At 34.6% G+C, this 24,959-nt stretch overlaps 3 protein-coding genes across 4 annotated transcripts; all 3 read left to right on the top strand.

Annotated features, from left to right (window-relative positions):
• Window positions 1-10,084: 10,084 nt before the first annotated feature.
• Window positions 10,085-13,008, top strand: LOC107953121 (uncharacterized). Of its 2 annotated transcripts, none has more exons than XM_016888349.2 (8): window positions 10,085-10,453; window positions 10,556-10,748; window positions 10,842-11,086; window positions 11,192-11,277; window positions 11,407-11,555; window positions 11,808-11,944; window positions 12,084-12,341; window positions 12,454-13,008. In XM_016888349.2, the coding sequence occupies exons 2-8, from the start codon at window positions 10,670-10,672 to the stop codon at window positions 12,985-12,987; spliced, it is 1,488 nt and encodes a 495-aa protein (XP_016743838.2). In that variant the 5' UTR covers window positions 10,085-10,453; window positions 10,556-10,669; the 3' UTR covers window positions 12,988-13,008. The 2 variants fall into 2 exon arrangements, with proteins under 2 accessions (XP_016743838.2, XP_016743839.2); XM_016888350.2 differs by having other exon boundaries at window positions 10,088-10,453; window positions 11,811-11,944.
• Window positions 13,008-16,840, top strand: LOC107953120 (uncharacterized). The gene is made up of 5 exons (XM_016888348.2): window positions 13,008-14,466; window positions 14,572-15,013; window positions 15,160-15,253; window positions 15,538-15,618; window positions 16,259-16,840. Exons 1-5 carry the CDS (start codon window positions 13,812-13,814, stop codon window positions 16,340-16,342), a joined length of 1,356 nt encoding a protein of 451 aa, XP_016743837.1. The 5' UTR covers window positions 13,008-13,811; the 3' UTR covers window positions 16,343-16,840.
• An 838-nt stretch (window positions 16,841-17,678) lies between these two features.
• Window positions 17,679-23,856, top strand: LOC107955877 (uncharacterized). The gene is made up of 2 exons (XM_041074112.1): window positions 17,679-18,118; window positions 23,490-23,856. Exons 1-2 carry the CDS (start codon window positions 17,679-17,681, stop codon window positions 23,854-23,856), a joined length of 807 nt encoding a protein of 268 aa, XP_040930046.1.
• The last annotated feature ends 1,103 nt before the right edge of the window (window positions 23,857-24,959 follow it).

Genomic DNA, 24,959 nt, shown 5'->3' with positions numbered 1-24,959 from the left:
AGAAAAAAAACTAGTTCAATTAAGTTTTAGTCTAGTTCAACTCCTCACCAAATTGATACTTTCATTCAACCAATCCAACCCGTCAATCTAGTCTAATTTTGTAAATAAGTTGGTACTCTTTTAACTTTTACTTTTAAGAATTTAATATTTTAATTTTATAAATTTAAAAATCTACTTTCAAGTTATATATAACCACTTAATATCTTAATTAAAAAACTAACCATATTAATTATTTGAACTAATTAATAAAGTTATATTAATTTTAAACATATTAAAATGACAAAAATTAAAAATTAACATTTTTTTATATATTTAACAATATCAGAAGTATCAAAATTGAAAATTAGAAACAACCCGTTTTGACTTTCCTTTAATATATAAATATAGATTAAAAATTTTATATTTAAATTTAATTATAAAATTATATAAATGCAGGTCAATAATAAAAGCTTTAGGAAAATAGACCACGACGACCCAATCAAACCTGACTTTCTAGATCATATTCGCATTTTAGAATATGTCAAATTTTATATTTGGTCCTTGCCTTGTGGAATTAATTTCGATAGTTTAATTTTTATTAAATTAAATTTAGAGTAAAGTACATAAATGGTCATTAAAGTATTATTTGCATTTTATTTTGGTTACTATACTTTTAATTTTTTTATTTTTATTTTGGCTACTAAACTATACGAAATTAAATATATTTATCACCAAACGTTAATAATCGTTTGAATATTAATGAAAGTGTTGACATGAGTTTTTTTATTAGATATATAACAAATTTAGCCCTTTGATGTTTACACAATCTATCAATTTGATTCTAAATATAAAAAATTTAATAAATTTAACTCTCAATATTTACAAAATTTATTATTTTAGTTTAAATTGTAAAAATATAAAATATTTATATAATGACAAATTTTAATTTTTAAAAGTTGAATACTCATAAGACGCTGCCAACGCCTCCTCTCCTCCCTTGATCCACCACGCTTTATCCTCACTATCTTTGAGACTAAAATCCGCTAAATCATTCTCCATGATTCCATCGATAAAACCACCAAAAATACAAAAATAATAAAATCATGCTACAAGAGCAGACTATAAACCAACCTAATGCCTGCTAATATTAGTAACTTAATCCAATTAAGGATAGTAACTAATTATAGAAATGGAGTAAAACTTTTTACTTGATCCTAAGAAAAGGAGCATAAAAAATAATTATTATATTCCAATTTTGGGGCTAATATGAGGGAAACTGCAGGTTTTGGTCTTTGATTGATACGGTGAAATTGAATTTTTATTCTCAATAATTTCTCTAATAATTTAAATCCGAAAAAGTCAGTCGTTACAGATTACATACTATTATTAAATAATAAATATTTATTTTAGTAACTTATTAATATTTTTAGGGTGAATTTGGATGGACGATAGGTTGCAATGCGTTTAGTTTATTTTTTGTCTTATGTTATAGTATCGCTTCGATATCTAATCTCACTGACATTGTTATTTTTATATTAACCACAATTAAACGCATCTCCCATCTAAACCCACCCTTAATAAATGATTATTTTTTAAAATTTAGTTATTTGATATGATTTAAATGAAAATGGCTTAAATGCTCAATTAGAGTTTAAAAAAATTACATTCAATTAGAGTTTTAATAGAAAACTAGAAATCAATTATGCCTAGACCTATCCATGGGTCGGATCACCCAATCGGGCCCGAAGTTCTGCTCGAAAAGTAGGAGGTTTTGTCTAAAAATATAGGTCCGAAAAATGGGCTTGAAAAAAAATAAGGCCCATTTAGAAAATGAATCGAGCCTCAAGTAAGGCCTTTTTGGCCCGACCCTGACCCCGACCCAAATATGCAATTTTTTTACTATTTTATTGCTATTTTCTTGTGTGCTTTTTCATTATTTTGCTACTATTTAACTATTATGTTGTTACTTTTCGTTATTATTATTTAAATATTGTATAACTCTTGTTATATTGTTAATTTTGTTACTATTTTAGAGGCATTTGCTTGTTAAGTGACACTCACCTATCTTAGTGTTATTTGAGTATACATATTATTTTTTAATTTATTTTCAATTTGTTGGGAAATATTTATTTTAATATTCTTAATATTTTTTATGTATTATATTTTTTCTAAAATTGTATAAAAAAATTAATATAGCTAAGCCAGGCTGGATTTAGGCAAAATTTTAAGCCTATTTTCAGGTTGGGTCAGATCTGACTCATGAAAACCTTTAATTACACTCTTGAAATTAACTTTTATGTCAAAACTCCTATGATCTATTAAGTGATGAGGTGAGAGATGACATGATAAATTTGGTAGATGAGTGTGATTTTAAATTAGAAGCTTAAATGATATTTTAATTATTATATGCGGTTTTTTAGCATTTAAGACAAAATTATTTTTAAAAAAAATCTAAATCTTTAAAAAAAAAACACTACAAGAAAATGCTAACTTCATAAAAATCTATTAAAATTTAAAAAATATGAAAACAAAATAATTTTATGAAGATTAAAAACTTTTAAAAATTAAAAGTAATAAAAAAATTTAGTCCTAATAAATAATTGGTGCATCTATAAATGATGATAAGACTTCTTAGAAGTTTTTTAGGTATTTCATGATTAGGGGTGTGCAAAATTCGGTTAACCGACCGAATTCGGTTAATCGGTCGGTTAACCAAATTAATTCGATCGGGGGTCGGTTAATAATTTTTTGAGTTTTTGATTAATGGTTAATTCGGTTCGAAACCGATCGGTTAACCGAATTTTTTCGGTTTAACCGAAAAAATTAATAAATAAAATTATAATATATAAATAGCATGCTATTCACTTAAACTCAATCCAACATAAACCCAAATACCCAATCTAATATATATTAACCCATGTACCCAACCCAATCATAAAAATTACAAATAATTTAATAAATAAAAATAAAAATCTAAAACTAAAACTAAAACTAAAACTAAAACTAAAAATAAAAATAAAAAACATATAATTTTATACAAATAATTCGGTTAATTCGGTTAATTCGGGTAATTCGGTTAATTTTATATATATTTTAACCAAAAATAAAAAAAAACATATAATTTTCAGTTCGGTTAATTTTTTTGGAAAAATTTTAATTCGGTTAACGGTTAAAAATTTTGAAAGGTCGTTTAATTCGGTTAATGTTATTTCGGGTCGGTTAACCGATTGAATAACCCTATTCATGGTTGTTGCTTACATACCAAATTAACCTTGATAAAGCAACAATCAAATAAGTTTTATTTTTTTTTATATTAGTTTCATTCACTTTAAAAAGATTTAAGTTTTTTTAATGCAATTGTTGAATGAATAATCTAATATATATTATAACAAGGTGTACAAGCATTTTAAAAATAATTCAATGTGTTATTGTTATATTTATAGGTGTTCAAATGGTTGGTTCTGTTAATACCTTAACTGAATTACCATTAAATAAATTATCTGAAATTTTAAAACCTTTAACTATTAACCGAACCGAAATTTGTTAAAAATCTATTAACCAACCGAAATAATTTCGGTTAATTTGGACAGTTAACTGAATTAACTAAAATTTTTATATTTTTTTATTCAAATAAATTTGAAACATGAAAAAAAAAGCAATTGCAATATATTTTTTTAATTTTAAAAAATAACACAATAACAATACTAAAGAAAAGTTGAGCGATGAAATGAAAAAAAAAATCTACTTGGAATGATGAAGTGAAAGAAGAAAAAAAGGTAGTTTGAAGGAAGAAGATTCGAAAATGATGGTCAAGATTCAAGACTCAAGTCGCGCCCTAGTTTTCTTTTCAAACTTTAATTTAAGTTTGACAATAGGAAGAAGAGGAAAAAGCTTAAGTTTATTGGTTAGGGTTTTTTACTTTTATTTTTTAACTTTTTGTTTATTTTTCTTAGTTTAAAAATTATATAAATATATTAAGTTTTAAGCCTATTATAATAATTTGTATAAATCCATTAAGTTTTAAGTTCATCCCATAAATTTGTTTTTTGTGCGGATGTTTAGGTCATGAGGACAATTTTTGCCAAATCAGGATCTATCATGGCATGGGAGAGATGGAGTTTGGTTGGGATTTGTCTTTAAGGGCACAACCGAGAAGGGCAACCACCACACCAAGTGTATGGCTGCGTAATGATAACAATGATGAAGTTAAGGGTGAAAAAACAAGAACACAAACTCAATGGAATAATGTTCATGATGGGACTAGAAGGGAGACACAATTTCAATTCAATTAATCTTATCCTAGGGTTCAATTTAGAATGATTATTACATTAAGACGAGTTAAAGGTAACGGGGCACTTGAGTGGGACAGGGTTGGCTGATATGGAGGACGATAGTGAGGAGAGACCATTAGAAAGTAGAGATGGTAAGAAAAGGCCCAAACCAGATAAACAAGTTCTTGATAATTCTATTCGAACAATTCTTACAAAGTTGCCTAAGAAGTGGGAGGAAATTTGCAACAAAAAGATATTGGCGGCTGCCAATAGGCAAACCGATTGGATGTAATGAAACTCTTGTGCTAGAATGTCCGTGGATTGGGGAGTCAATGGGTTGTGAGATGCTTTCAGCATATCATGAAGTTTTACAGTCCCAAGATGGTCTTTATGGAGATAAAATTAAATAATGTGCCAATGGAAATGATTCGGAGAAGGTGTGGTTTTCAGTTTGGTTTGGATGTTTCAGCAGACGGATCTAGAGGAAGGTTGAGTTTAGGATGGAAAAAGGATATGATAGTAAGTCTAAGGAGCTATTTTAATAATCATATTAATTAATGTTGATATTCAGGTAGAAAGGGGAGGGTTTGAAGTGACGTATTACAGGGTTTTATGGAGCTTTGGAGTTTCGAGCTAGGGTAAAAGTATGGAATTATTAAGAAGGTTATAGAGAGAACAAGAGGCTCATGGATGATTTATGGTGATTTTAATGAAATCTTATATTCGTTTGAAAAGAAAGGTGGATTGCTAATAGAGGAATGGCGAATGGAGGAGTTTTGAGTTATTTTATAGGATTATCGAATAAAGGATTTGGGTTATTCAATTCGTTGGTTTACATGGAAAATGGGGAATTTTCCTGAAATGAACATTAAAGAATCTTGATAGAAATATTGCTAATACCGAATGATTGTCATTATTCTCGAAATATTCTATTCGACACTTATCACACTCTTTATCTAATCATTGCTCATTTTTTATTCAAGCAAAGCAAGATGTGTTAAGAATGGGGAAAAAAGGTTTTAGATTTGAGGTATGGTGGTCTATGGAAGATTCATATGAAGAGGAAGTGAAGCGGTAGTGGACGCAAAGTACGGAAAGTGTGCTTGAGCGCCTTAGTGTAGTGGGAAGGGATTTGCAGAAATAGGTAGGAGGAATTAAGAAACTAAGAGCTAATCTATCTAGAAAGCTAATTGCACAATTAAAAGAATTGGATGGGTTAGAAAGAAATAATGAGAATTTGGTAGAATTAATATATGTAAAGATACAAATGAATCTAGAAATTAAAAAAGGGGAAAGGTTTTGAGAGCAGAGAACAAGGGCAAATTGGCTAAAATTGGGGGATAAGAATGCGACCTTCTTTCACAAGTTCACATTCCAATAGAAAAGGATAAATCGTGTTGTTGAGTTAGAGAATGAGCATGGACAATTATGTATTAATCAAAAAGAGATGATTGAGATCGCAAAAATGTATTTTGAAGATATTTTTTCATCAAAGGGAGTTCGTAAATCTTAATCATATCCTATTGGGTGTTGAAAGGTGTATTTTTGACAATATGAATCAAGCTTTGGTTGCCGGTTACACTAGAGAAAAGATAGTTATGGCCTTAAAAGAGATAGGACCAACAAAAGCTTCAGGGGTTGATGGCTTTCCAGTTTTGTTCTTTCAAAATTATTGGCACATTCTAAGGCAAAAGGTAGGTACGTCCTGCTTGGATATTTTGAGTCAAGGTTGTTCATTAGAGGATTTAAATATGACAAATATTATTTTTATTTCTAAAGTGGCTCATTCAACAAATCTTAAGAAATTTTGACCGATCAATTTATGTATTGTATAAAATAATTTTGAATGTAGTGGCAAACCAACTTCAGAAAGTATTAGAGAATTGTATTGATGAAGCTCAGAGTGCTTTTGCCCTATGAAGACTGATCATTAACAATGTTCTTCTTGCTTATGAACTCATGCATACTTTTAAGCAAATAAGGATAAGTCAAAAAGAGAGTTTAACTCTTAAGCTTGATATGAGTAAAGCTTATGATAAAGTGGAGTGGTTTTTTGGAACAAATGATGTTATAGTTGGGATTTGTTGGTTCGTTTTTGAACTTTGTAATGCATTGTATTAGCTGAATCTCTTATCCAGTATGCTTGAATAGGGAGATGGGGGAAAGATTTAAACTTAAACGGGGATTACGTCAATGGGATCCATTAAGCCATTATATGTTTTTGATTTGCAACGAAAGACTTTCTTCTCTCATAAGGCTAATTATTCGGGAAGGTGTCATAAAAGAGGCAAAGGTAAGTCGAAGAGGCCCAACTATTTCACACTTATTATTTGCTGATGATTATATCTTGTTTGGGGGTGCCACAAAAAGGGGAGTACATGCTTTAAAAATTATTTTAGGGGAGTATGAAATCTGCTCAGGATAGTGTATTAATTTGGAGAAATCTCTTGTATATTATAGTTCTAGTGTTTCAGAACAGCAAAGGGAATTAGTTTCTTCGGTTCTTAAAGTCAGGATGTCGAGGGGTCCAAAGAAATATTTAGGTTTGCCCAATATGGTGGGAAGGAACAAAAAAACGGGCTTCCAGATTTTAAAAGATCGCCTAACTAGTAGAATAAATGGTTGGAGCATAAAGCATCTCTCGTAAAAGGGGAAATGAAATGTTTATAAAATCAGTATTATAGGCGATTCCTACTTTCTATGGCATGTTTCTTATTACCAACTTCACTTTGCCTTGAAATGGAAAACATTATAGACAAATTCTGGTGGCAAAAATATCATGGAAAGTGTGATATTCATTGGTGCGTATGGAAGAAATTGAGTGAATTGAATATTAGGATTTAGGTGTTTATCAAAGTTTAATGTGAGACTATTAGCTAAAAATGGATGACACCTAATTCATTGTTAGAATTCTTTATTGGCTCAATCTTAAAAGCAAAGTATTATCCCGATTTCAATTTTGTAAATGCTTGGTGTTGGAAAAATGGGTTTGGAAAACGTAGAGGAAAAATTAATTTAGGGAAAAACCAGAGTTTTAAAAAAAATTCAAAACAAGATCTTGGTTGTGATATTTAAAGTAATAAACACTTAATCAAAGTTTAACATTTTCGATTCGTCAAGGATGAGCACTTCAACCGAGTAGTCTTCTCTGCTATCCTCAAGCTCACATCTGCCGAGTGGGGCTTGCTTTAAATTAGAAAATTTTTCACAAAAATTACCAGTGAGGTAATTTTGAAATTTTTTTAAACTTTTGGGTCAAGTTATAAATCAGAAAAATATCTCTAGAAATTTTCTAGAATATTCTCTTTAGAGAATTTTCTCTCTACAACTTTCTCTTGAATTCAAGTGTATGTAAATAATGACCCAAGGCTCTCTTTATATAGGGAGAGTTTAGAGAGTTCAACTATAATTAAACTTATTCACTTTAATTTTAAATTAATATAATATTTATCAAGATAAATATTAGATTAAATATAATATTAAATCTTATTAAAATAATAGAATGTTTATCTTGTAGATAAACATTAAATTAAATTTAATATTAAGATAATCACTTTAATATTAAATTAATAAAATACTATTAAGATAAGTATTAAATTAAATTTAATATTAAACTATTAAACTATTAAACTATTAATATTTTTGGAATAGTTAATCTGAAATCAAATTCTCTGGTAGAGTCCCAATAGGAGTGTAACTCTTCCACTACTCAACCATCGATGATCAACCCTCGGTGGCCATCGGGATGCCAATGCAAATGGTTTGTTTGCGTCACTTATGTGATTTTGATGCATGAGAAGAATGGTAAGATTATGTTGAAGTGATATAGGTCAAGTTATGTTATGTTATGTTTTGAGATGGAAATGAACTAGATTATATGGATGAAATATGGTCAAGTATAGGTATATGTTTAGGTCAATGTGTTTGCATTTGAGGTGCCTTGTATGGCATATTGGTTGAATGGATTTGGTCTTGTGAATTGGACATTTTATGCATGTTTTGGTATGTTTTAATCATTCATCATGGGTGCAAAATGCTTGTAGGTACATGCTTGAAATGGGTAATGGAAATGGCTTGATTTTGGCCAATTTCTTGTCCACACAGCCTAAGACACAAGTGTGTGTCTTAGCCGTGTGTGACACACGATCATGCGACACAGCCGTGTGTCCCTTGTAGGTTTTAAAGGCATTCAAGTCAGGCAATTACACGGCCTAGCACAAGAGCATGTGGCTTGGCCGTGTGACCCAACTTCAAAAGTTACGCGGGCATGGACACGGGCTGGGACACGAGTGCGTCTCCCTATTTCGATTATTACACGGCCTGAGACACAAGCGTGTGTCTCAACCGTGTGAGTCACACGATCTTGTGACCACTGCAGTTTAATTTGTCCAACTTTTTCCTTAATGTTTCAAATGTTTTAATTTAGTCTTGAATTGTTTCTAAAGTATTTCTAAGGCCTCGAGGGCTTGATTAAGGGACAATATGCATGTGAATGAATAGAATATGCTATGTTTATTGTAACGTTTGGAAATGAATGTTTTTATGTTACTTTATTCAGTAATGCTCCGTAACCTTATTTTGGCGACAGATACGGGTTAAGAGTGTTACAAAAAAGCTGCAATCAAAGAATAAAGATAATTCTAAAATCAGTACTTCTATATTTAGTATTAGAATTCCAACTTCTACTTTTGGTGCATGTCAGTTTAAACATGCATCAAGACAGGCAAATAAATGGGCACACGTCCTTATTAAAGAAGGATTAAAAGGAGAAGGAGTTACTTATCTGCAAAATAGACTTCCAAAAGCGGTAAAAGTGGTGGTAGATGATGATTGTAGGGGGTGTTTATTCAAGAGTGGAGGAGTGAGTTGTTGTAGCCATGGAAAAAGGGGAGGATGTGAGCAGTTTCAAAAAAGATCTGGACGGTTTTGACACCGGAACGTTAGCTATAGAGGGACGACTGTGCAAAGGAGTGAGATTTATTCCTTTAAACTTGTCTAAATATATGCACATCATTTCCATAATTTATTCCTTTAAACTTGTCCTTTAAAATATTAGCCAAGTGAGCCCCCAAACTCAATTCCAACAATTTCAAGCCCATAATCAACAATTTCAAGCCATAATTTAAAATATTGTGGCCCGTTAACATGATCAAAGTTCTAATTGCCCAAATTTATTATTTGAAAATTGTCCTTTAAAGGGGTCGGTTCACCTGTGACGGTTGAAAAAGTAAAGTATCGGATGAGGAGGAGAAGGAGGAAGGAGTAACAGAATTATAATGTTGGGGTATATTGCTTAAGGAAGTGAAAGTGAGAAAAAACCCTTTCAACATCATGTGTTAAGGTATATATAGGGGGAAAGCTCCTGTCTTGTAGAGCCATGTCACTGACAATATGAATGGTGATTCGTTTGTGTGGTCGGCTAGGTGGCAAGTCCGTTATATGTTGATTTTCGTTTAAGTGTATTATTGCGTGGGCCTGCTCTACCATTTCTTTAACGAATGGCTTAATAAGGGAATTAATAGGCGATTAAAGGTGAGTGACCTTCTTGTAAGTGGTATAATGTTTACGGGTGGTGACCATCCAGACAACCATTTTTAGGAGCACTTCAATTTGTTCCTCGTGTTGCAGTGTCTAAGTTGGGCAAGGTATAAGATAAACCAAATTAAACACATAATACACCCAAAAAAATGTTGACATTTGAACGTTAAACACCACATAGATCATGCAGGGAGACAGATCGGTAAAAAGGGCGAGCTGAGTCGGCCTGGGTTGTTGACATTTATGGGTATTTATGTAATTCAGCATTAAGCCCAGTCACGTGATCATTGATATCATCCTCGTTTTGGTATCTATCATCCCCTTCCCGCTCGTCTTTTTAAATTTTACTTAAAAAAAAAAAGGGTCCAAAATCCGAACTCCTGAGTTTCAAATTCATGCTTTATCAGTTGAAAACTTCAGTCTACTTGCAACTTGTAACTGTCAAATCTTCTCCAATCATTACATTTCCTCATTAACTTCCCAGGAACTGATCTTCCTTTGTGAGAAAAATTGACAAATGGAGGGCGACCTCTTGGAGATCTCTGAGGAAGACAACGATTCCTTGCTTTTACAGCACCAGCAAATCCAAACCGATGTCGTTTCCAGCTTTGACCCTTCCTTTTTCTCTTGCTCCCCTCTCCATTTCCCTATATCCAATCCCACAGGTCACTTCCTTTTTTTCTTTTTGTGTGTGCGCGCGCGCTAGGGTTTGGTTACTCTTTGTTTTGGTAGATTTCGATATAAATTTGAATATCCTAATTTTGCAGATGTGAAAGCGCGATGCCCTACCTTTTCTTCCAATATTAACAAAGAGAATATCAGCAATACTGACTACTGAGACTAAATCTGAGCTTCCAAAGCTAAGTTTGGAGCCGCATCAAATGAAGAGGAAAAAGAAAGTTGGAGGTTATAATTTGAGAAAAAGTTTAGCTTGGGACCGCGCTTTCTTCACTGAAGAAGGTATTGCACATTTTCTTACTTTGGTTTTATTTTGGTATTGTTAATTAAAAGAATGAAATTGATTCTTCTAATGTAATTTTTCTTTTGTGTTAGGTGTTTTGAATTCAACAGAATTATCTTTGATTAGTGGGAATTCCAGTAAGTTGAGTGGTGAGAAATTGTTGACTATAGAGGAAGAGCCGGGAGAATCATTATCCGGTGATTCATCTGATTTGCAGGCACTTGAGAGTAATTTGTTTAAAGAGTTGCCATTAAATAATAGTAATGCGAAAGAGGCAAAAAAGATTGGTATTAGTAGCCTCAGGCAGAAGAGTTCTGGTTCAGCCTCTCGTTTCATGGTTGGTTAGATATTCTCCAATGCATATGCATATAAAAGTAGCTCTAATTTCTTTCTTTGTAAGTTGAAAGCAATTTTTGATTATGTTAAATATGAATTTGGTCAGGTGAAACAAAATGTGCTTTCAGATCATGACGTTAATAGAAGTGGTTCTAAGCGTAGCGGATGTCCAAGGCCTGTGATGTCTTCTGCATATCCTTCCTAGTTATGGTTTTGGTGAATTGTTAAGAAATCGTGGCTTATTTTTTTGAATGCTTATTTTCTTTACTTTTTCATTATCTATTCTGATTTATTGAAGAGTTTACCTTGACTTTCCCTCACTCTTAAAAGACCTGCAAATATGAGCACGACAAAAACGGCTGTTTTGGAGCCAAAAGTTTCTAAAATACCTGCTCCAAAGTCAGAGTCTTCAACTGCCAGGAGTTCTCCAAACTTAAAAAAACCAAAGCGAAATCAGAGTGCTCCAGCAGGTAATGGGGCGTATAATTGTTTTCTGGAATTCCTCCTTGGTTTGTATTTTTCATGTTAAATTATCTTTTTTAGGTTAAAGTAACCTATACATTTGATAGTTTTGCACAGTTTCGTAACATGATTATCTTTGTTTCTTTTTCACTCTGTTGCACTTCCATGGTCTGATACGTGCACAACTTTTGGATTTATATTTCACAAGTGTAAGATGAAATTTGATATATTTTTTTGGGTTGGTTTCTTTTCTTGTACAGCAGTCAGTGCCCACAGAAGCATTGGTTTGGCGGTTTCCAACAAAAGTACTAAAACTTCTCAAAATGATGCAAAATGTAGTCTTTCTAGTAGATCTCAAATCACAAAATCCTCCATTATACAGCCTAAAAGAGATATGGTGAGACTAAAGCTTTTGAATGTCATTTTTATAAAATTTTTTGGGAACTAAATGATGACTAGCAATTTTATGGTCCTTTGCCTTCCTTTTGAAACTAAGAAACACTTTTTATCCTTAATTTCTCTTTTTTTCTGCACAGAAAAGCTCTGGATTGTCAAGTCATTCATCAGCCATATCACAGAATCCATTAGAGAACAAGGTAGATAATGGCTTAAAGGTCAATAAAGATCCTGTTGTGGCTTCTGGTCATGGATCTACATATAAAGCTAGTTCTAACAAAATTGCTTCTCTTCCTGAAAGTGTTTGCCGTATTGGTGGAAACACTCAATATGCACAACAAACGGTAAAACCATCGGGCTTGCGGATGCCTTCACCATCATTGGGATTTTTTACTCAGGTATGCTAATCTCACTTATGTTCAACAGTAAATTTTGATGTATTTAGGATTTTTAGAAGTATCAGTGGAGGTTCTCCCCTTTTTCTGATTGATTCATGATTTTGTTTTGCAGTCAAAGATTAATGCTTCACATAATTTACAAAGCAGCTCCCAACAACGCAATAACCCAAAGTCTAATATTCCTAATTTGCAGAAGCTTGGTGTCCTAAATTCTACTTTTGAGATCTCCACTCCATCTATGAAAGTACATGTAGTGGCTAATGATGTAGCAGCAATTGCTAATGCAAGGATGTCAAGCATAGAACCGTCTGATCCATCGAGTGCCAGTTCTTTATGTGAAGACATCAGACCTGATTCTAGAACAAGTAAAATCCCAAGGATGGCAGTGAGGGTTCCTTGTAATTCTTACAATCATGAATTAACTAATAATCAGCAACAATTGCACGCCACTGACAGTGATCTTAAGCAGCAAAGTGAGAAAGTAGAATTTCAGTGTACTGATGACAAGTTACCCCTGCAAAGTGAGTCCTCTGAAGAAGTGAAATTAGATTGTAAGGGAGAAGACCTTGTTATCCCAGAAGTCTGTATCACATTGGCAGTGAATTTAAAGATCCCCATTTTTTCTCTTACCATGGCCTGCAGGTAAAAAGTGCCTTGAAGGGTGATAATGCTGGCAACCAACTTTCAGGGAATGAACAGAATAATTTGTTGACTGAGGATTTTGATCTCCTTCCGCAGTTGCATTCTTGTGATGTGAATAGTAGTAACATACATGGTTCTCCAATATTAAACAGTGACCGGATTAGCATTCATAACAGGCATGAACATTCAAGCAAACAAGCTGAACATGCAAAACCTTGCACCTTTGAAGATGATCAGGCAAGCAATGAGATTGAGAGACCACATATTAATAATGATGGTGCCTTGGTCAAGGAGGGAGAACCTTTAGAAGAATTTCTTTGTTCCAACAGTGTGCAGAATAAAGGTATCTGTCCAAACGTCAGAGATTGCAATGCTAGTGAATTGGGAAGCAATGATGGTTTATCTCATTATGGAGGCAGAATTCAAGGAAATGATGGTACTGTTGGGGCTAATGATTTAAATGAGCAATCACATGTTGCGGATGCACAAAAGGATTCTTTTGAATTTGATTTTTCTCTTGAAGGCAGCAGTGGTCTTCTGAATGCTTCAGAAGTTGACAACCAGCACAAACATGTCAATGATGTAACTAAAAAAACAGTTCAACAGCTGCCACTTCCTGATCCATGCATTGTAGTAGAAACATTTTTCCAGGATAATTATGAATCACATTCAACTGATTGCTTATTACATGGAGAAATCTTCTCTTCTGAAGAGTTGCTGGCTGAAAGCAATCTTCGACATGCTAAAGGTGTTGCCTGTCAAAGAGGATTGGCAAATTCCAGTTCTCCATGTGGAATTCCACCTGCACTGCAGAATTGTGTTCATGAGATGGCTGAGTGGCTACATGTGCAGAAGGAGCCCTCAATTTCTACTGATTCACAGTGCAACCATGACATTGAGCTCCTTTGTGAAGCTACTTCATCTAAAGGATTAGAAAGGAACAAGGAAGACCAGGTAACTGGAGCAATAACTTCTTGTGATATTGGTGTCAGCAATGACTATCAAGGAAGTGGCGATCTAGGTATCAGAGAGATGGATGATTCCCATTCAATATCCCCCCTTGGCCTAATAGATGATATCATTGACCTTAAAAATGTTGAAGGCAATCCATATTATTTGTCTGCAAATTGTAATTCTGCCATTTTAGAGCCAGGAGAAAAGATCACTTGTCATTTTGGTGCACCCGCCATGCTTACTAACTCATCGCTTGATAAGCAAAATGATTGTGAAACTATTGCCCAAGATGAGGTGATACAGTCCTCCTGTGAAGATGGTAATAACTTCCAAGAGAATCAGATTGTAGAGGCATGTAATTGCCTTTTATCTGTGGAGGGACAACTTTTAGAAGAGTCCCGACATTTTGATGATAGTGACAGTTGTGCTGACATTGGTCCCAGAGACAAAATTGTTATACGAGCAGTGGAAGGTCCTGATCTGTCTCAGGTGCAAACATATGAACCAAATGGCGACTCTGCTGATGGAGGTAATGAGACGGCTAATGGGTCTTTTTGGAAACATGTATGCTTACAGCCCTCCGATGGTGGTCTTTCATTCGATAGAGGAAAAACTAACCTTTTCACTTCTGCAGAAACTAGCAACTCTGCAGAAATTGAGAATTTAAATAAACCTCCTGAGCTTCAAAGTGATGTCACTGTTATGCCAGAGCAAGGGAAATTTGGATTGTCTACTGCTGAGGAAATATCTAGCCATATCAAGATTACGCTGTCAGATGAGAACTGTGATGCTTGTAATGATATGATCAGGCCTGATAATGAACAAAGTGGCCAAGTAACCACTTTGAATGTTGAGTTGTCTTCATTGAGTGAAGATCAAATTTCGGGAGCAGGAAATTCGTGCAAGTTACAAGCATTTTGCTCGTTGGATGAGGAGCTAACATCCTCTATCAACACAAGTCACATTTCTTCAAATGGAAGTTTATTACAGGAAGAAGTCAACAGATTGGAGAATGATGTGCCAGAGGAATCAAACAGCTCAGCGATCCCTGTGGAAGCTAAGGGTACAACTTTGGTGTAAGCATCATACCTAGATCAATCTCTATCCACATTTTTCCGTATCTTTAATCATAGTTTCAGTGAAGTGAACTTCTATGCTTATTGAGAAATTTTGAGGTGTCATAATTTCAAAAAGATGCTCAAGTCTGGCTTGTTGATGGCAGTGACACAAAACAAGTTGCTCCTGTAGTAAAGCCCCCTTTGAACGCTGTTCCATTTTCAGATGAATGGTTAGCTGCATTTGAAGTTGCTGGAGAGGTAAACTTTTCATAGTCCTGTTATTTTGTGAGATTGAAGACATGAAATTACTTTTATCATGAAGTACCATGATCAAGTGTATTATTATTAAGCAGTTCCGTTTAATAACTACTCAATTACCTAAATTGTAAGATGAGTATGAGCTCTAAAAAAGACATTTTTGGCTAATTTAGCCTTTCACTTCTTCAAGTTTGATTGGAAAGTAAGTTGATAGCGGAAGAACTAAGGTACTTTTAAGAATATGTGTTTAGCCAAATTTAATACTGTCTATTTTTGTCACTCAGGAAGTTTTAACCATGAAAAGTGGTGCCGTACAAAATTCGCCTAAGGACAAATCTCTACCCGAACCTGGCCCATGGTCCCCGGTACACTTCAACTTCCTTTGAAAGCTTACAAATACAATTCAGTGTTACCTTCTTCTTCTTCTTCTTCTCTCTCTCGCTCTCTCTCTCATGCAACATTGCTTATTAATTAAGGACAAAAAATCTCTTCCAACCTTGGATGTTTGGAGTGGATATTTTAAAGCATTTTGAACCATATTTTTAGTCCTAGTATACTACAATCAGGCAGTAATTGAACTTTTTTTTTAATTACATTTGCTGGATATCTATTTCTGAAATATATTTGGTTATTGTTATAGGTATGATACTCTAATATGAAAAAACGCTTATATAAAATTGAGTACACTTGATTCTATTTGACATATATACATGTCCAATATGCACCCCAAGTCCAGGTTACATAGCCGAGAGTTTAAACTTGACCTTGACATGCTCTATTTTTTTTTTATGCTGTTTAAGCATCTTGTTTCCTAATCAATGTAGAGGAATTGAGATTATTTATGAAGGAGGGAGATGATACCAACTCATTTCCAGTGATACTTTTCACATCTGTTCAGGTGTTACCGTGCATATTGTATCTGTCATTGGTCATAGTCATGTTTTGGGACCTAAAATTTTCACTTGTAATGTACAACTAATGCCAATAATGTGATGTGATTTTCAGGTAAGAAAGAAAAACAATCAAAAGATGGGCCCATTTGACTGCACAAAGTTCACCAACACAAATATCCCGCCTGGTTTTGAATAACAGAGGCCGAGAGGTTCGCCTAACAGTTCTTTTCTATTTTCTTCACTGCTAACAGAAGCCACAATTGTACTATCATGCAACACCTAACGAATATTTTGAAGGCTTTAGGCAAATATAAATGCCAGATTTCTGGCATATTAAAACCGCGAAAGAAAAGCTTCAAAGTTCTTTGACCATAATTCGTCCAGTTTGAAGGATTGTCAACTTCACCTTAATTTGGCCACTACTATTTCTTTTATTTACTTTTTACTATTTATGAAAGTACTACTGATTAATATGGATAAAATGTAGTAACAGCTGATCTTAGAAAATTTTCTACTTTCCTAACAGTAAATTATTCTTGTTTGGAACAAAAGGGTAAAGAAAAGTTCAACTTGAAATATGGAGGCTTTTTAAAAGCAAAAATATCTGTTGTAATGAAAAGTTGCATATGTTGTTGAATTTCATTTTATGAACATGATATAATTAAATAAATATATTGATTAAAATTTTGGTTCATCATGCCTTTTCCATTTAAAATGTTATGCAATCATATTTTGGTGCATTAGCAAAAGCAAATCTCAAAGGAAACTGGTTTAACTGATAATCAGGAAATCTTAATTTGGTTATTATATTAGTGTAAAAAAAAAGTGAACTTTTTATATTATTTATATTTAACAAATCAATCTTTAAATTTAGAAATATAATTGTATTTGTTATTTATGTTAAGTTTTGACTTTATTATATTGATTAGAATTATTTATTTATTTAAAAAAATATCAACTCTTTTTTTGAAAATGAAAATATTGATTTTCAATGCTTGATTAAAATAAAATTTTTTTACATGGAACAAATAGATATTTTAAATTCACGAATAGGACATGTAATATAAATAGTATAAAAAGTTTACGTAAGTATGAAAATAACTGTTCGATTAATAATATCGTTTTTAAAGTCTAAATCTAACTTTTCATTTTAAAAGTGTATTACATTCAACCCTTTTCGGTTGATAGTAAGAAAATTTCATGTTAATATTTTACCATTAAAAATATTTAATATTTTAAAAATGAAATTTCTAAAACACAAATGTTTTTAATTAAATAGTAATAGATGGGATGTACAAATTGTGGCCCTAATTTTTACCCAGGTTAAGAAAAGTACACCGCCTTTCTCAGCACTTGCTTTTATTATTTAGTATTATTATTATTTCATCAACAACGGTCAAAAGATTTTCTTGATTTCTTTCTTTCTACAAAAGTAGTTCAATCTCTTCAACGCTCACTCTCTTCTTTTGGTTTTGTTTTTGTTTTTTGCCTCCCAGTTAATAATCTCTGTTTGTTCAATCCAGTTGGACGCCATGGCCTTGCCTGTAGAAGAGCTTACCCTTAAACAACTTCAACAATTTCACAACATTGATCGCATGGCTTATTCTAGACTGGTTCTAACCCTCCGTTTCGACCCTTTCCCCTCCATGAAGATCGTTGCCTTTTGGAATTTTCTTGAAAGAATCGGCTTCAAACACTTCGTTCACAACCTTCTACATTTCTCCGATCGCATGATTTTTTCTTTAGCCAAAGAGACCCTCGTCTGCTTGGAATGCTTGTTTTGTGCCCCGGAAGAAATCTTCCCTTGGGTCCATCTCGATTTCCCGGAGATGAACAAACTTGTTAGTCAAGAAATCTTGCTGAGTTTTCTTTTCAAAAACAGGGAAGCCGTAAAAGGGATGATTGAGGACTTCGTCAAGGACGTGTGCCAAGTAGCATTTATGGATATAGTTGAAGGAAACTTGGGTTGCAAGTGTTGATAAGTTAAATTAAAAAGGGGTTGAAAAGTCAAAAATGGTGGGAGGTGCAATTGGCACCGAAAGAAAAAAAATAGTTGGCAAGTTGTTTAAAGTTGAAAGGGATAATTGCAATTTTGGTTCCTAATTTTTTAGGCCATTTGCAAGTTAGTCCCTGAACTTCAACTATAAATAGGCCTAACCATTTCTCATTTCAACCATCCCAACCAATCTTTCTCTCTTAGTTTTCTCTCTTCTCCCATTTGAGAATTCTTAAGGAATTCTATTTGTTTGTAATACTTTGGAGATAGTAAAGTTATCATCTGGTGTTAGTGCCCGAGGACGTAGGTATAATTTACCGAACCTCGTTAAATCTCTTGTGTTCTTTCTTGTCCTATTTTTCTTTCAATATTTGAGGGTATAATAGTAGTATTTAATTGTGCTATTAAATTACTATAGAAGGGATATTCTGTCTAAGGAAAGACTTGGTATTTAAGAGATCCATGTGATCCACCTCTCTTCCCTGGGAATTGAACTTTGTGTGATTTTTTAGTACAATAATTTACACGCTTCCGACCCTATTGGAACAACAAGTGGTATCAAGAGCCGAAGGTTAATCGTAGTATGCTCTGTGGTTGCAGTTTAAACTGATCTTCCACATCAGAAAAGATTTCCTTAGGTATATTGAAAGATTATGGAGAAAACGGTTGGTGTAGGAGCTTCAACATCGTCCATGTGGACAAGACCGACAATTGCAAATGCAAGATTGGCCGTGGAGATCTTTGATGGCACGGGCCATTTTGGTATGTGGAAAAGTGAGGTTCTAGATGCCCTTTTTCAGCAGGGTCTAGACATTGCCATTGATGAAGAGAAACCAGATGATGTACAGGAGAAAGATTGGAAGGCGATCAATCGGTTGGCATGTGGCACAATTCGATCATGCCTTTCTCGAGAGCAGAGGTATGCTTTTTCAAAGGAGACTTCTGCAAATAAGTTGTGGGTGGCACTTGAAGAAAATTTTTTGAAGAAAAACAGTCAAAATAAGCTCCACTTGAAGAAAAGACTGTTTCGCTTCACATACGTCCCAAGTACCACAATGAATGATCACATCACCAAATTTAATCAGTTAGTCACTGATTTGCTGAATATGGATGAGACATTCAAAGATGAAGATTTGGCTTTGATGCTGTTGGGGTCACTTCCTGAGGAGTTTGAGTTCCTAGAAACTACTCTACTTCATGGCAGGAGTGATATATCTCTGAGCGAAGTCTGTGCGGCCTTATACAGTTATGAACAGAGAAAGAAGGACAAACAGAAAAACTCAATCAGAGATACAGAAGCTTTAGTAGTCCGAGGTCGTTCATACACTCGGAAGAAAACTCAAAAGGGGAGATCAAAGTCAAAGTCCAGACTCGGGAAAGATGAATTTGTTTTTTGTCATGAGAAAGGCCACTGGAAGAAAAATTGTCCAAAGCTGAAGAATAAGGGAAAAGCTGCTGTAGATGCTTGTGTTGCAAAGCATGATACTAGTGACTCTGAACTATCACTGGTTGCATCATCATCGTCGTTCCATTCAGATGAGTGGATATTGGATTCGGGTTGTACCTATCATATGTCCCCTAACCAGGAGTGGTTCTCTGATTTAGTAGAACTAAATGGAGGAGTTGTTTATATGGGCAATGACAATGCCTGTAAAACTGTTGGGATAGGTTCAATCCAATTAAAGAATCAAGATGGATCAACCAGAGTTCTGACTGATGTTCGGTACGTGCCCAGTTTGAAGAAAAATCTCATCTCATTGGGAGCCTTGGAATCCAATGGTTCAGTTGTTACTATGAGAGATGGGATTTTGAAAGTGACATCTGGCGCACTTGTAATATTGAAGGGCATCAGGAAAAATAACTTGTATTACTACCAAGGTAGTACAGTTATTGGAGCAGTCGCTACAGCTTCCGGTAACAAAGACTTGGACTCAATGCAGTTGTGGCATATAAAGTTGGGACATGCCAGCGAAAAATCCTTGCAAATTCTGGCAAAGCAAGGATTGTTGAAAGGTGCAAAGGCTTGCAAATTAAAATTTTGTGAGCACTGTGTTCTGGGAAAGCAAAAGAGAGTGAAATTCGGCACTGCTATCCATAATACAAAAGGTATTTTGGAATATATTCACTCAGATGTGTGGGGGCCTTCCAAAACACCTTCGTTGGGAGGAAAACATTACTTTGTTACTTTTGTTGATGACTTTTCCAGAAGAGTTTGGGTGTATACCATGAAAACTAAAGATGAAGTGCTTGGAGTTTTTCTTAAATGGAAAACTATGATCGAAAACCAGACTGGCAAGAAAATCAAGCGGCTTAGGACGGACAATGGAGGGGAATATAAAAGTGATCCGTTCTTCGATGTGTGCCAAGAGTATGGTATTGTTCGACACTTCACAGTTAGGGATACACCACAACAGAATGGAGTGGCAGAGCGTATGAATCGAACATTGCTGGAGAAAGTTCGATGTATGTTGTCCAATGCTGGGTTGGGCAAGCAATTTTGGGCTGAGGCTGTGACATACGCTGGCCATCTTGTTAATCGTTTGCCATCATCTGCATTAGAAAAAAAAACTCCTATGGAGGTATGGTCTGGAAAACCGGCTACAGATTATGATTCCTTACATGTGTTTGGATCCACTGCATATTACCATGTGAAGGAGTCAAAGTTAGATCCGAGGGCAAAGAAAGCTCTCTTTATGGGAATCACTTCTGGAGTGAAGGGATTTCGTCTTTGGTGCTTAAGCACAAAGAAAATGATCTGTAGCAGAGATGTTATCTTTGATGAATCTGCCACATTGAAAAAGGTAGCAGATAAAGATATTCAGACGAGCAATACTCCACAGCAGGTGGAGTGTACTCCAAAACAGGTGGAGTTTGAGCAGATGGGGATTTGCCCAGTTAATAAGTCTAATTCTCCAGCCACAATGGAGGAATTAGAGGTTGAAGAGGTTCTGACCCAAGAACCACTAAGTACACCAGAACCAGTTGCAGTTGCAAGGCCACGGAGAGAAATTCGTAAACCTGCTCGATTTACTGATATGGTGGCCTACACCCTTCCCGTTGTTGATGATATTCCTATCACTTATCAAGAAGCAATGCAAAGCTTAGAAAGTGATAAATGGAAAAGCGCCTTGGATGAAGAAATGCAGTCTCTCCGGAAGAACAATACTTGGGAGTTGGCGCAATTACCGAAAGATAAAAGGGCAATCGGATGCAAGTGGGTATTCGCAAAGAAAGATGAATCTCCTAGCAAGAAGGATATTCGCTACAAGGCAAGATTGGTAGCTAAAGGCTACGCTCAGAAGGAGGGAATTGACTACAATGATGTATTTTCCCCTGTTGTGAAACATTCCTCCATTAGAATTTTGTTGGCATTGGTAGCACAGTTGAATTTGGAACTAGCTCAACTTGATGTTAAGACGGCTTTCTTGCATGGTGAGTTAGAAGAGGAGATCTATATGACTCAGCCAGAAGGATACACAGATGTTGGTGGTAGAAATTGGGTTTGTAAGCTTAACAAATCGCTATATGGATTGAAGCAATCCCCGAGGCAGTGGTACAAGCGATTTGATAGCTTTATGAGAAGGCAGAAGTACACAAGAAGCAAATATGACAATTGTGTGTATTTGCAGAAGTTGCATGACGGATCTTTCATTTATCTACTCTTGTATGTTAATGATATGTTAATCGCTTCGAAGAGCCAAAATGAGATAGATAAGCTGAAGGCTCAGTTGAATCAAGAGTTCGAGATGAAAGATCTAGGTGAGGCCAAGAAGATTCTCGGCATGGAGATAAGTAGAGATAGACAGAGAGGCAAGCTTTGTTTGAATCAGAAGCAATATCTGAAAAAGGTATTACAATGTTTTGGTGTAAATGAAAACACAAAACATGTAAGTACCCCACTTGCTTCTCATTTGAAACTTAGTGCTCAATTATCTCCGAAAACTGAAGAAGAAAGAGAATATATGGCGAAAGTCCCATATGCTAATGCAGTTGGGAGTTTGATGTATGCGATGGTGTGTACGAAGCCTGACATTTCACAAGCTGTTAGAGTTGTGAGCAGGTATATGCATGATCCTGGAAAAGGACATTGGCAAGCTGTGAAATGGATTCTACGGTATCTTCGAAAAACCGTAGATGTTGGTTTAATTTTTGAACAGGATGAAGCACTTGGTCAGTTTGTAGTTGGATATGTTGATTCTGACTTTGCTGGTGATTTAGATAAACGTCGTTCAACTACGGGGTATCTGTTTACTCTTGCGAAAGCCCCAGTGAGTTGGAAGTCTACCTTACAGTCTACAGTAGCTGTGTCTACTACAGAGGCAGAATATATGGCAGTTACAGAAGCTGTTAAGGAGGCTATTTGGCTTAATGGATTATTGAAAGACTTGGGAATTGTTCAAAGTCACATTAGTCTATATTGTGACAGTCAGAGTGCTATTCATTTAGCGAAAAATCAAGTCTATCATTCAAGAACCAAGCATATCGACGTAAGATATCACTTTGTGCGGGAAGTCTTTGAAAAAGGAAAAATTCTACTTGAGAAGATTCCGACAACAGATAATCCCGCAGATATGATGACCAAGGTGGTAACAACAATCAAGTTTAATCATTGTTTGAACTTGATTAACATCCTGAGAATTTGAGCACCTTTAGGTGTATGGCGCTCGAGAGCGCATTTGGAGGCACTACAAAAGATAGCTTTATCGAATTTGGGGAGTTGAAGGAAGTGTGTGAAGATGTGATTATCCTAATCAAATCTTCAAGGTGGAGATTGTTGATAAGTTAAATTAAAAAGGGGTTGAAAAGTCAAAAATGGTGGGAGGTGCAATTGGCACCGAAAGAAAAAAAATAGTTGGCAAGTTGTTTAAAGTTGAAAGGGATAATTGCAATTTTGGTTCCTAATTTTTTAGGCCATTTGCAAGTTAGTCCCTGAACTTCAACTATAAATAGGCCTAACCATTTCTCATTTCAACCATCCCAACCAATCTTTCTCTCTTAGTTTTCTCTCTTCTCCCATTTGAGAATTCTTAAGGAATTCTATTTGTTTGTAATACTTTGGAGATAGTAAAGTTATCATCTGGTGTTAGTGCCCGAGGACGTAGGTATAATTTACCGAACCTCGTTAAATCTCTTGTGTTATTTCTTGTCCTATTTTTCTTTCAATATTTGAGGGTATAATAGTAGTATTTAATTGTGCTATTAAATTACTATAGAATGGATATTCTGTCTAAGGAAAGACTTGGTATTTAAGAGATCCATGTGATCCACCTCTCTTCCCTGGGAATTGAACTTTGTGTGATTTTTTAGTACAATAATTTACACGCTTCCGACCCTATTGGAACAACAGCAAGCCATCTTCAAACCCTGACTCTGAATTGGATTCTCCAACTTCTGATGATGGGGGAGACAATAGGGAGCTTTTCACAGACGATGGTAAGGCCAGAGTTGATTCAGAAGACAGATCATTGTTTATGACATTCTCTAGGGGACATCCGGTTTCAAACCAAGAACTTCACGGTTTCATTGTGGGGAAATACGGCAAATGTGTGGAGGCAATCTATATGGATAAAAACCCGAAGCGGTTGTTTGCTTGTGTCGTCTTAAGGTCAAACTTTGACTTTTCCAGGATTCTTGGGGGTCAGAAACTGGTGAAGCTCTTCATTAATGGCAAACAAGTTAGGGTTCAAAGATTTGTCCCCAAATGTAGGAAATAGTTCCAATCCACAACCAAACTAACAGGTTAGCACTAGTTTTGTCCCTAGAGGTGAAATCATTACTACGTTGTTGTACTAAATTAGTCATAGTCTTTAAACACTGATTTGTTGATTTATGACAAGGTTTCTAGGAAGAAGGGAAAAAAAAAACACACACACACACAAAATCAATAACATCCTTTTATTGTAGTTTGTCTGTCTGTGTGGTCATAAATTAGTGGGAATTGACCAGTTTTGTATCAGAAAATCCCCAGTGGAGTGATCTTCTTCACATCATACTAGCTTATCAGTAGTTATATAGTAACACTTTTATGTTCCATATTGTGATGTTGTGTAATGCTTGTCCATTCAATTGTACCCCAAGTTTATCTGTTTCTTTAATTGAGCAGTAATGGCAACAATATAAGATAAATCCCTAAGCTACTAATAACAATGGCCCAAAATATGTTGATGGGTGTTGAGTGCATGGATCCTATTGCCATTGGGACTCTTGAAGTTTATGAGTGCTTTGAACATAATATTGCTAAAGTGCCCTTTGTCTGCAACTCCTGCTACATTTCATTCTGGTTCATCTCTGCCATTCCAATTCATACAAGGATTGATTATTCACTACACTTTGTGGTATGGTGAACATTTTTTAATATAAAAAATTTAAAATTCAATAGATTAAGGTTTGAATTAGTGATAGAAAAGGGGATCAGGTCAGCTGGTTTCATCGGAGACCGCCACGACTGACCACACTTCCAGTAATATATATGAAATGCACAATTTAAGTCACAACCCAAAATTGGATTTTTTTATTAAATAAAAAAAATATGGCCCTTTAATTATTATATTTTAGACTTTCTTTAACAAATTTTGTTATGATTTTATAATTCTAATTTTTTTAAACAAAGGCCAAAACGATGAATTAAATTTATTAATATCAAATAAACTCATGAAGTTCCAAACCGAACCTTGGAATCATCAATTAAACTTAGGACTGAGTAAAAAAGTCTATTAAACCGAAAATTGACCCAAACTGAGGTATTTAAACAGTTTATGGTATGCAAGTTCACAAATCGTGGTTACCCGAAACCAAATTTGATCATGAGTCGGGTTTA

Source organism: Gossypium hirsutum, chromosome A07 (genome assembly GCF_007990345.1).
Source record: "Gossypium hirsutum isolate 1008001.06 chromosome A07, Gossypium_hirsutum_v2.1, whole genome shotgun sequence".
NCBI classification, from domain to species: domain Eukaryota; kingdom Viridiplantae; phylum Streptophyta; class Magnoliopsida; order Malvales; family Malvaceae; genus Gossypium; species Gossypium hirsutum.
Note: the sequence above shows the minus strand (reverse complement) of the source record. Positions and strands in the feature narration are given on the sequence as shown.